The sequence below is a fragment of the Nicotiana tabacum genome, chromosome 19 (genome assembly GCF_000715075.1).
Source record: "Nicotiana tabacum cultivar K326 chromosome 19, ASM71507v2, whole genome shotgun sequence".
In the NCBI taxonomy this organism is placed as follows: domain Eukaryota; kingdom Viridiplantae; phylum Streptophyta; class Magnoliopsida; order Solanales; family Solanaceae; genus Nicotiana; species Nicotiana tabacum.
The window spans coordinates 19,584,154-19,597,488 of NC_134098.1; the positions used below are offsets into that span (position 1 = coordinate 19,584,154).

The 13,335-nt window shown below is 36.7% G+C and overlaps 1 protein-coding gene across 1 annotated transcript in view; it reads right to left on the reverse strand.

The window, feature by feature from the left end:
• Positions 1-5,421: 5,421 nt before the first annotated feature.
• Positions 5,422-13,335, reverse strand: part of LOC107802780 (nuclear pore complex protein NUP214) — a 35,898-nt gene continuing 27,984 nt past the window's right edge. The window contains exons 12-18 of the mRNA XM_016626349.2: positions 12,894-12,951; positions 11,371-11,504; positions 11,159-11,283; positions 10,591-10,930; positions 8,314-8,515; positions 6,238-8,223; positions 5,422-5,819 (exon numbers count right to left, since the gene is read on the reverse strand). Of these exons, the coding sequence (XP_016481835.2) occupies positions 5,701-5,819; positions 6,238-8,223; positions 8,314-8,515; positions 10,591-10,930; positions 11,159-11,283; positions 11,371-11,504; positions 12,894-12,951 (2,964 nt within the window). The 3' untranslated portion in view covers positions 5,422-5,700. The remainder of the gene's footprint in view (positions 5,820-6,237; positions 8,224-8,313; positions 8,516-10,590; positions 10,931-11,158; positions 11,284-11,370; positions 11,505-12,893; positions 12,952-13,335) is intronic.

Here is a 13,335-nt window from a genome sequence, read left to right on the forward strand (position 1 = left end):
ATATTAATGAGTATGATAAATGTGTTTACATTAAGAATTCTCCAAATCACGTAGTCATTATTTGTTTATATGTTGATGACGAATAATAAAAAGGCACATGAAATATTTGAAATATGCGGGTGCTTAGCTTATGCATGACAAAAACCAATGTTAGACGCAATGTCTGTATTATTTAGAAGAACTAGATGATATAATTTTTGGACCTCATAAATTCTTAGTAGATATTGATATGGTAGTCAGCGTATTCATTACTTGACCAGTGATGACTAATTGATAAAACTACCCACGCGAAAGTTGTTCACGTGCCTTTCTAGAGAGGTTGTTCTTTCTTGTTTCGTTCTTTTATAAAATGGTGTCACTTGGAAGGTTGTATCTTCTCATGAAACGATGTGTTTGTACGTTTTTGTATAGACATGACTATATATGAATAAATATATTAATACGTTGGTCTATAATGAGGTGAATCAACCGATGAAGATGACAAAAATCCCTAGCAAGTTGGATTTGTTTCATTAATGAATGTGCTATAATTTGCATATCATATAGACGTATATATGAATAAATAGCATATAAATGCTAGGAGAAAAAAAAGGCGGAATGATTATTGAGGGGCATAGTGATGCAAATTAGATTACCGGATCAACTGAAATAAAATTCACAAGTGGACACATTTTTACCATTGGTGGAGGAGTAGTGTCTTGGAAGTCGTCCAAGCAGACATGCATCGCCCGCTCTACAATGGAGTCCGAGTTTATAGCTTTAGACAAGATCAGCGAAGAAGCTGAATGGCTCCGGAATTTCTTGGAAGATATTTTATTTTGGCCAAACTGTTAGTACCTATATGCATACATTGGCGATAGTCAAGCGACAATAGGAAGGGCTGGGAACGTTATGCATAACGAACAATCTCGTCACATACGACGAAGATATAATACCATTAGACAACTACTCTCATTATCATAATTGACTATGTAAATTCAAAGGATAACGTGTCGGATCCGCATACAAAAGGCCTAACTAGAGAGGCGGTTGAGAAGTCATCGAAGAGAATGAGACTATGGCCAAGGACAAGTCATTGTAGCGGTAACTCTACCTAGAAGACTGGGGATCCCAAGATCTAGGTTCAAGGAGATCAAACAAAGTCATTAGTGACGATTCAACATTGTCAATCAAAATTTTGATCCATTCTCATGATGAAGACAATGTTCAGTAACAAAGATAAAACGTTAAGGTTTTTTAATAGTTTCTAAGTTTGATACGGGGTATGTCAAATAGTGTATCTACAGAACTACTCATTTAGGAATCATTTATGTAAGTGTGAAGTGTAAGCTGCTTCAAGAAGAATTCGGTAAGGTCAATTCTCTATGCACTTATAAAATTAGGCGGTGTTCATGGCTTAAATAAATACAACAATGAGAACCAAAGACGGTTAAAGATTGAAGGATTGATTGTGTGACTTATGGTTGTCTATGTATACACTAAAGTTCGACGGTTCAAAGATATCAAATCTACCAATTGACCAAGTATGTCCGGCATAAGCTCACTACGGGAAGTTCAAAGGTAAACCTGCTTATCCAGATGCGATTAATCCTTACTTGCGAATCACACAATTTTTCATGTATGGTTTTACACATATGTCCATTCTTCATTCATGTGGGGGATTGTTGGGTATTCCTTTAAAGGGTGTGAATGAAAAATGAAAGAGGCACATTTTGGATTGCACCTCTCCATCTCACTCTTCCTTTGTTTGTAAATTGAAGTGCCGCTTTTACAGAATAACTTTTTTGTTCTATCGTGATAGGAATTAATTCATATACCTTAAGCAACAATGAGGAGATTAAATTCCTTAAGGAGTAAGGAGACACAAGCAACTTGTGGGCTAAGAATTAGTTTCTATTTTGTTTATTGAATTAACGTTTCTTTGCTTCTCTAATTTTCTGATTTTTAACACATTTTATTAACAAGAAATGTGTATTTTTATTAAATAAACTAATAAGGAAAATGTATAGATTGAAACGCATGGAGTAGCATCTATAAAACGCATGGCGTATTCCTTGTTTGAACTCAAACTTAGATTGGCATGGTGGAGCGGCGTATATCGTGTTAGAAGTTCATATGAGTTTTATCTTTTTAAAAAAATCATTTTCAAATGTCGATGATAAAATTAAAGCTTAATAGTATTGCTACGGCAGAGTAACATTATAGTGCTAGCTCAGAAGTGTACGTGTAAAAGAAAGTTTAAATCGCATAAATAATATTCTCTCCATTCCACTTTGTTTGACACTATTTTTTATTAGTTCGTTAAAAAAGAATAATTCATTTCTATTTTTTTAATTAAAAGCTTCTATAGACACACAAATACTTCGAAATATTTAAGATTACAAGTTTCAAATATTATACATACATACCCAAATATTATAATATGTTTAAATCAACATATTATAAAAATTTATATTTCTTTCTTAAATCGCGTACCGAATCAAATTAAATAATATGAACGAATAAAGTTGTACTTTCCTTTGTAGTGGACTTCCAATAAGTGAAACTTCATGTGGCCCATAAGTCCTAATTTTCTCACCTTTCTAATTGAAAAAATAATTAAAATGAAGACTTTAGTAGGTCAGTTGGTAGACTACCTATATTTTGATTATGCACCTTGTAATTTCCTTCCCAATTCCATTTCCCCTGCCCTTATATATAATAAAAAAATTTAAAATATTGATAAATAAAAATAATAATTAATGTCACGAGGAAAAAAAAATTAGTGTTACCATTGTGGTGAGAGGTTAGCCATAAACTTTAACCTGTATATTAATAACCAATAGGCAAAAACATGTAGGATTGAGACAACTCTGTCCATATACTAGAGTACCCAAAAAAAAGGCATCTAGGAAAAAATGAAATAAGAGTATTTCCTCACAGTACACATTTGAGAATGTAAGAATATTTTGCTCCTTAAGTATGTACCAAATACCAGAAAAACTATACATCAAAAAGGTTCTTTTTAATTTTGATCAGTTATTCCATGGCATTCTTTTCAAAAGATTGTTTGTTGATAGCCATACCATATCGAATAAGTTAGAGAATGTCATCACTAGTTTTGATATTCTCAATCACATAACATAGATGTTTACAATTCGAAAGGGTAGAAAGTGAAGGGAATTGAATGGAAACAAATGTCATCAACAATTGTGGTCAAAAGAGTCAAATGTTTCCAACTTACTTGTAACTAATTAAATTTGATATCACCTGTTAGGCAGCGCCTTCCTCAGATGTTTTGGAAGCGCGATGTAAGGCAGAGCAAATGATATTCATACGATAAGACCATGTCCGCATGCTAGATTAGACTGTCAGTATCGTACAGAAAAGTCGATGTCCAAATCACAATTTGCAACGAGAGAATTGAAAAGAGTATTGAATGAAAGCTTGCTTATATTAACGGAAAACAATGAATAGGGGGGAAAGAAACACCAATATAGAGATTTTGATTGCTCGACAGAAAACTTCATCGACTATATTATCTTTAAATTGTGTCCTTGCTCAATTGGGTAGAAACAATGATTAACCAATTAATTAAATCATTTTTAATTAACGAATAATTTACTAAGACGAGACAAGGATCATTATTTTAGCAAAGCTACAAGTAGTAGCAGCAGTAGAAGCGTTACTGTTGTTTTAATAACAATAATTATCGAAATACCAACAAAGATAACTATAATAGTAACAATAGAAGAAAATATAAAGGCTATAAATTACAATGACAGACATGACTTAGTTTAACTAATAAAAACATAAGTGCAAACAAATAACAATAACCACGATGGATGACGATGAACAACAAGAACAAAAATATGATGTTTTCACCAATCTGTCAGTGGAAAATAATAAAATAGCACGGGCTAGCCAGTTTTCGGACCGATAATTCAAAAATAGCAAGTGTTTGCAAAGTCATTGAAAAATAGCCACTATTTTGCTGCAACACGGACCGGTCCAGCATAATATACTGGAGATTGGTGCACCTGTGTATGAACTTCCAGCATATTATGCGGGAATTCCAACGCGGAAAGTTTCAGCATAATATACTGGAGATTTGGAGCACCTGTGTATGAACTTTCAGCATATTATGTTGGACCGGTATATTATACTGTAACTCCAGTATATTATGCTGGAATATTTTCCGGATTTTGAACGGTGTTTTCGTTCAGATTTATCTTTACATAAAAAATGGCTAAATTTCTATTACTTTTGAAACTGTAGCTATTTTTCAATTACTACTTGTAAATCTGGCTATTTTTGAATTTCTCCCAATAGTAAAAATAGCATTTGAAATAAAGATTTGTAGCTTGCAGAATTATAAGACCAAAATGACTGTCCTCATCACCGTCACTCAATTTAATTGCAACGAACTCTTATAAATAAATCGACTAGTTCTATGATAATTATTCATTTGGCTAATACATTACTCATCAATACCTAATTCAACTTTAGATCTGTATGAATCTTCTCCAATCGTGTCACTCCATTTGAGCGCATCTCAAGCATTATTGTAGTTAATTAGTTTTTGTTTGGACTATTCTATTCTAATTTTTATTTCCAGTTTTTACCCTATTTAACTGACTTGAAAAAGATGTAAGGAACTTTTTCCGAATCTTTGAAGGACATTCAAAAAAACAAATTTAAAAACAATTATATATGGGTGCAAAATCCTCGAAAAAAAAAACAAAAAAACTCTAAATGCATATCTTCTTATTTGTCATCCTATCAATTAAAGTATAATTTCACCTCTATTATCAAAATATTTAAAACAAACATCCATTAGCAATAAGTTTGCGCTAACAATGTAAAGGAAAATCAACTAAAAAAAGTAAATAACAGGCTACACTCGTGAAATTTAACGTTGTCCAAGTGAAACAATAAGAGAATCTGAGTATGTTAAAGCGTTTTTGTTCGAAGTAATTTGGGGTTGGTCGTGATTACCAACAGAGCAGAACGGTAGAAGTGTTGTTTTACAACTAAACATGTTTGCCCTCTGCTTCTGACATTTCCTCTGTTTGGTTCATGGGATAAAGAACCTAAAAAAATCACGAAATAGAATGTGGTATTATTTAATTTCATATTTAGTTGAATATTATTTTTGGTATAGTAATTCCAAGATAAATTATAACACAATTTCAGTGTTATATTTATACCACATTCAATGTGCGATAACAATCCCGAAATTAGCTATCTCAGAATACAACAATCAAATGACATAGGAGCTTGACACATCAGGCTCAGCGCAATTTTGTAACTAGGTCCAAGCCAAAAATCTACTCTTTTATGGCCAGAGATTTTTTTTTTCTGTTCTTTTTCTTTTTGGAATAACGAGGGAATAATGCAATGAAAAAGGGGAATAAAATGAGTTTCCAGAGTCTCAATCCATAAAAAAAAGAAAAGGGTAGACGTGGGATAAAGCTGTAGGATAAGTGTAGTTGCTTGCTCCAACTCGCCAAGAGCAAAAGTGACATGAAATAATACACAACAAAGATGCAAGAGTCTGTCCCATCACTCAGCTTCATCCACAACTGATATAACAGGAGATAATTTGTACTAACAAAGAGTGAACTGGAACAATCTACTAAGTACAACTTCTTCTACAGCACTCATTTATCCTCCTTGTTTCTCTGATTAATTTTCTTTACAAGATTTGTGTCAGTCGAACTACTTTCTCATCTGCGTGAAGAGTTCAGAAGGTGGTCTTGCAGTAGCTGAACTCCCACCAAATGCAGGGAAGCCACCGCCACCGCTTTGTTGGCTGCTAAAAGCTCCAAAACCACCGCCTTCAAAATTTAGCACAGTTGAAAAAATCAGACATATAAGCGAGGGTATCTTACCATGTCAAGTAATCTATATCAGTAGTATTATGTAAAATTTCAAATCATTTGAGTCACACAAAGTAACAAATTAAGCATACTAGTGTGTACCACAGATAGAAGAGAGAACAATATTCCTCACTCGCTTTCCAAAAGACAATTTTTTTCTTTTTTATATATGGTTTCCCTCGCTGGAAATTTCAAACAATGAGAAATCCATAAGACAAAATAGTTTAAAATTCCAGTGAGGGAAACCATATATAAATTGTCACAAGATTCTTCATAACAAAGAAAGGACTCACTTTTCTTTGCTATTTAAAAATTTCACATTCTACTTAATCCAAATCAAATAGGAACGATTTGGTCGAATAGCAAAGAAACATACCTGAAAAGCCTGAACCAACAGCAGTTGGAGCAGCAAATCCAACACCAGCTGTGGCAGCAACTGCAAATCCACCAGCAGATGTGGCAGCAGCAGCAAATCCACCAGCAGATGTGGCAGCGGCAGCAAATCCGCCACCGGGAGCAGCAGCAGCAGCAGCAGCACCGAATCCACCACCAGGTGCAGCAGCGGCAGCAAATCCACCACCAGGTGCAGCAGCGGCAGTGAATCCACCACCACCAGAAGCCAGACTGGCAAACCCACCACCAGTAGAAGAAACTCCAGAAAACCCGCCTCCAAAACCACCAGCAGAGTTATTGCTTACAAAACCCCTCCCAAAAGAGCTTGCAGATGCCGCACCAGTTCCGGGTAGCCCAGCACCAATCTGCCTTGATTGTCCAAAAGTACCAAGAACTGATCCTAAAGCTTGCTGCCCTTGTCCAACCTGAGCCGGCTGGCCAAACCCACCCATCGCCGGAGCTTGACTCGTGGAACTGAGGCTGAAGCTACCAGGAAAAGCACCAAAATTTGCAGATGCTGACGGTTGGGGTGGCTGTATCGGTTGGAAACTAAACGATGCTGGTCGAAATAGCTCACCGCCTGAAGCTGTACTTGTAAATAAGGAATTTGCCGGAGATGAAGCTTTACTGGGTGATACTGCACCAAATGGATTAGGTTTCGCAGTAACTGGAGTAGCAGCAGTCCCAATACCAAACCCAGCCAGGTTTCCCAGTGGATTCTCAGTCATCTGACTACTCTCAGGAGCTTCTTCTTCCATCTCATCCTCGTGGTTGACAACATCTGAACTACCACTTTTCACATTAATTGCACTACCAGTACTTGATGTCGCTATTGGTGGTGAAATGGCAGAAGCAGAAAATGGCTGTCCTGGTGTAGTATTCAAGCCCACATCTAAGACTTCGCTTGATGTCCCACCAGAACTGATCTGATTTGCAGAATTTAAACTGGCTGATTGTTCGTTAGTGGATTTTGACTGGACCGACGGTCCAGTTTGTAAATTAGATACGCTGACAGATACTGGAGGCTGTGAAGCTGAATCTTGTGGTGTATCCATCTTCGTACTTAGATTCGCAATTGAAGCTGGTCTGTCGGAATTCTTATCAGCCTTCGTATCAAGTATGGCAACTGAAGGCAGAGACGAGCCTGTTGGAGACTCAGACTTTGTACCATCTGAGGGAGGGGTAATGAGTAAGGAATCCAACTTTTGAGTGCTCAGAAGAGATGAAGACTGCGTCATAGAAGCAGCTGATGATTGAGATTGAGAGACCTTTTGACTAGAACCCATATTGGCTTTAGAAATGGATTCAAATGATGTAGATGATATTGGTGAAAACATTGGCTCTTGTGAAGAAGACGCAGATGCTGATGGCGTGATTTTTACTTGGGACGAGGAACTCCATGTTGATGCTTGGGAAGAAAATGGATTCTCAGTAACCTGGCTCGCATTCACAACTTCAGAGTGTATGACCTTCGCAGATAGAGTGAAGGGAGAATCAGCAGCAGCTGCAGTGGACAAGGAATAGTTAGGACTACTGCTAGATTCAAACTGCGTGCTTTCACTAGTCACCGCTGCATTCTTCCAATCTCTGATTGTAGGTTTGGTGATTCCAGGTTTATCAACCGCATTTGAAGTCTCAATTGAAAACTTGATTGGGGTACATGTCTGTGCAGGAGGATTCGATGAGTTTGGCTGCTGCATTCTGTTCTCAGATTGCTGAATAGCCTTCAGTCCACCTGTTTGCACAGTATCTCTAAGAGGTATCGTGCTGCTACCTGATCTTTCCTTAGCAAGATTGTGAGTATCTACTGAACAGTATTGGCTAGTGACCGCGATTGACTGTGATTCACGCTGCAGTAAAGATACTGGAGAACTCATTGGTGGCATTTCAGCTGCATGTCTTGGAAGTCCATCAGCCCATTGGAAAAAAGGATTTTCAGTGGACTGCTTTGCTGGCATATCATGAAGACCTACATATTTTTCAGCAAAATATACTTAATTACATAACATCCATTTAATGAAGCACACATTCACCATATTATTTGGTTTAGGGTGGAAACCTTTGCTTTTAAGTTGCTGTGAGGAGGTGGAAGAGGCATTAAAGATATTAGATTGAGCAGTCGCTGATCTTTCTCGCATCTGAGAATGGTGATGTTTCTTATCCAGTGACAAAGATGACCTATTTGCAATATCCTTCTGACGATCTTCTTGCAGGACAATCCTTTTCACAGTTGTTTTTGGAGGTTCGAAGCTAGCCCAATTCTGCCAAAGGTCACAAATGATGCGTACAAGTTAAGCGTAGAACAAGATGAATGATAAAACCAGCACTTAATGATTATATAGGCATAAAAATGCCAACTACCAAGTATATTTCTTCAGATACCAATTTAAGGAATGCAGCAGGAGAAACTTTAGCTTTAAAGGAATAATGAAGCTTCAGATCTATGAAAAACTGCACAACAAATTTAAGGAACAACAAATAGAATAGATGCTAAAGTTTACCCTCTTAATTACAAGTTCCCAACTACATACTCCACACTAACCTGTGCAGTTTACTCACATCGCTCCATGGATTAACAGTCAGCAAAGACATAATAGCTACTTTTACTTTGTAGTTTGTGCTTTACTAGGTAATCAAGTATTCAGAATGCTTGACAGCTTGTCTTTCGTTTGCTCTGCAAAATAATTTAAATACATATACCTTCCATTGTACAAGCTAATTGCTGAAAGATGCCACTGGCAATACCTACTGTGAACCAATTCCTCTTAGGTCGCCATTCCAAGTATAAAGCCAACCTGCGTTGTGGTTACCCACTCCCAACAACCTAGTGAAGCTCCCTGCAATTCCCTAAAGTTTATGTCTAGTATTCACAAAGCCCAACATGTTGTTCTTTTTGTTTCAAAATCATCTATAGACTGAATGGAAATTTCCATCACACGTGCTACTAACTGAAATGAAAATACTTATTTGTAAGCCAACTCCTCTTTGGTCTACATCCCGAGGTTAGCGCCACAGAAGTTACAACACGGTTGAACTACACGGTTATTTTAAAGGTAGTGCGATTATTTTTTTAGGAACCGTACTTTTCTCCAAAAGGTAATCCAACGATGTCTTCTTCAATTCTGAGAGAGAAAAATATTTTTTGGTTTTTTTATTAAAGCACACAAAAGGGAAAGACATTTAGTTCATATTAATATCACTTTGTTTCCAAGACAATCAAAGTAGGCTTAGAGCAATTTCTTTGAACGTGATTTCTACTCTGTTTGTAAAAACAAGTATGTGCTTGCCATTTGTGCCAACAGATCAGCAGATATTTTTACTAAGGGGTTTTTAATCCAAGATTTGAAGGTCTTGTAAGCAACTTAGTCTTGTCAGATATTTACATGCCAACTTAGTCTTCTGTTTAAATTACTGGTGGCGCCATTTTTTCCCTATCACTGTTTCACCAACAATGAGTCTTTTTCCAATATCCCCCTCTTTTCGGCTAGTATTCTCACCGTTCTTTCAACCACTATCCCATCCATTGTCCCAACCACTTCTCCAGAAACTTCTAGTCGACATTCGGAAAATGAAAACCTTTTCGACAAGATTCTGGCCCTCAAGCCTCAATATTAAAAATTAAAAGATGCATATAACATAAACAAAGCTTAAGTAACAGTTGGATAACAGTAAATGTAATACTTACCGAAATAACAGTAATGTAATAGTAGATCAGTAACTACAAGTACCAATTTTTTTATGGTGACTTTCTGATAACTGTTCAGGTGATACCGTAAGGTGATTTTTTGATGACTGTTCACTATTCCAGATACTATTTGCTTGAATCATACAGCCTCTCCAATAATCGAAAATAGTATTTAAATCATTTGGACGACTCTTCGGATTCTTCTATCCCAACTATAGCTTTCCTTCTTAACCCTAATAATTCTTCATAGGGGTGGGCGTCCGTCGGTTCAATTTTTCAAAAATTTGGTCCAGTTTTATAGTTTTTACCGGATCCTCGAAACCAAAAAGCGAACCAAAACTATAGAAAGATTAACCATGAAAAAACTGAAATTTTTCAGTTTTTTGCAGTGGATGTAGCTTTTTCTGATCCAGAGCTGCCTCATGAAACCTGAATCATCTGTTATCTTATACTACAGAACATATGTTGAATGTCACTCCTTCATGTGCACAATAAGTGAAGTAATGAGGGTTAACAGCAGTTGGATCAGCAACATATAACAGCAGCAATTATTCATATTGAAATGACATTTGACACAACAAAGCACAGGCCCATGTATAAACGTGTTCAAGGTAACGTTATCCGCATCTCAAGAGAAGGTTGGAATATTACCCGATCAAGTGAGTCACGGCGTCTCCTTGCTGTCTCTGGTTCAGCGCTCTTCACAGGGCTCGTTTGCTTTCTCCTGGATCGCTCTTTAACAGCAAGAAATGCTGATAATTCTTTGTTAAAAGGTGTATCTACAGCCTTTTCCCCAACTGGAGAGTTGTAAGAGGCACCATCATAGGATAGACCAATTGTCTCGAACAATTTCTTCCTAACATTCTGACCTTTTGCAGGAGAATCTATGCTCAAATCAGTCATCAGTTTCGAGAGACTTTCAGAGAGCTGCTCTGCTACTGCTAGTTGTGTAGTCATTGTATTACGTAAACTGTGCAAGGACTGGACATGCCTGGAATGCGAATAGATCCAAAGTTCACCCTAAATGTGATCATTAAGACAAGAAAAAGAAGGTTCCAATACAGAGGGAAAGCAGGTTGGAGAAATAAATTCACTCTTGTAGGGAGGAAAGAAAGTTGGATGCAACAAGTGCAATAATTTGAAGTGATAGCAGAAAGTAGACAATCATAACAAAGATAAACTAATTGTGTAGCCAAAAAATAAAGAGCCAAACCAATACCTGGGTTGTCCAGGCCTGCTCTGGAAACCTCTTTTACTTGTTTGTATCCCGCTAGTGTCACCAAACTTATTCAACTCAAGTGTGTTAAAATGTCTTTCCAATTCAATCAGCTGGCTGGTTAAGCTCTACAGAAAGGAGAAAATCAGAAGTGATAAGGAAAACTTTAGGACAGGAAGGAACAAAAGCATTAGCATTGAACATTCTGTTGGCACCTTATTAACTTCCTTTATATGTTGCCTCTTTAACTCCAGTTCAGAATTTAATTTCTGGCGATTCCAGAGATCCCAGTACCGTTCATCAGTAGCTTGCTTAAATATTCCTTCCATGTATACTTTCCTCGCCAAAACTGAGAATAAAGAGAGCATACACCATAAAATTATGAGATAAATGCTATCAACAATAATAAGGTTATTAAAATGAACAGGCAATACTCTCAATGTCTTTAATCACAAGCTGTTTCTTTCAAATAAATGCAGTGATTGTGGTACGGTTATATGGTTTTAAGCTCCAACATCCCAAAAGAGAGGTAATTGAAGACAGAGAAATTGAAGAGAGACGAAGCAGGGTGCTAGGAAGATAATGTCCTCTGAACATATCCCTTGTGCTTCCAGATGTACATTCTGAAGCTGATGCGGCAAAGCACAAAAATTTCATAAGATAATGCCCTCTGAACATATCCCACGACTGATTTGACATTGGCAAAGACCAGTATGAGAAATCAGAGAAATGGGAAAAAGAATTGTGCTAAGAATTAGGTCGGTTTTCTTTTTAGGAAATTGGTAATCGTAAGAACCCATTACTTGTAAATATAGGAAATGTTTCAAATCCGAATTTTTTTTATAACCACGGGTTACCAGCTACCTCCCACCAGCACAGGTATTGGATAACTCTATCTACCAAGGCTTGGACAAATGAGAAGAAAACACTTTGTGCTTTTGCCTCCGTTGAGATTTCATCCTGAGACCCCATGGTTCAACGCCACCTCATTGACCACTAGGCCACACCCTTGGTACGTCTCAAATTCAAATTATTGTGTAAATAGGAAGAGGAATTACTTTCTTTCTGATTACTTGTAAACACAATTAAAATCCCAACATGCTTGAGGGAATAATTAAGCAATTCTATTCCCAAATTCCCCTCTATTTTCCACGTTCCTCACATGGCATCGGAGCCTGGATGTTAGTCCTTTTCCTTAATCCATTCCATCCTCACCAAATTCTTTCTTCTTTTCAACCAAAAAAAAGGAAAGAAAAATGGCTGAAAAGCAGGCTGTTGAAAATCAAACCATTGAAGCTAGAAGCTTACCTTCACCGGATGCAAAGGACCAAAATACTTATTCTATTACTTTGACTGAGCTAATTATGAGGACTATCTTCGGTACCAGATTATAAAACAACATTAAATCATCCGCAACTACAGCTTGCACATCCCAACATGGTAACTTGGTTGCCTAGTTATAGTCTTCCTAAACTTTTGAGGTGTAAACTGAACTGTGAAGATGACAATTCAAAACTTTTTAGAAGTGTAGCACTTCATATCCAGATCTTGGGAATGATTGAACTCCAAATAGGAGTAAAAGAAACTTTACCCATTTGTCTTGTTAAAGCTTTGCTTCATCGTTTTTTTGTCACAATTATGATGTCTATATCAAATAAATGATTAACAATAAACTTACTTAGGAGATCATAAGAATAATAAAGCAGCCTACTTAGTGGACAAGATCGGTTATATATACCTTGTACTGTCTTATCAAGGAGAAGCTGTATCTCGCCAAGTTGCTCATCCATTACCCCCTGCAATTAGAAGAAGAAATATTTCTAAAACTCATCCAGCAGTAATTCTGGTAGGAAGTGGAAATACAAGAGAAGAGATTGGGAGAATTGGCCTATACTCCCTCCGTCCCATTTCAAATGTTGTTTTGGCCCAAAAAATGTTTCAAAATATCTGTCACTTTAGAAAATAAAGGAAAATTAAATTTCTTCTCCAATTTTATCGTTGCCATTAAAGAGGTCAAAAGCGATAAATAGTACTCACTTTCCAATAGTAGCATTTTATTGTCAAAGAACATTTATCACTTCTGATTACTACTAGTACTACCTCTATTCAGATTTTCTTTGTATTCTTGGAAGCCTATGTCGGTAACCAAAGCATATCGTTCCCGCAACCACTTTGGTTTA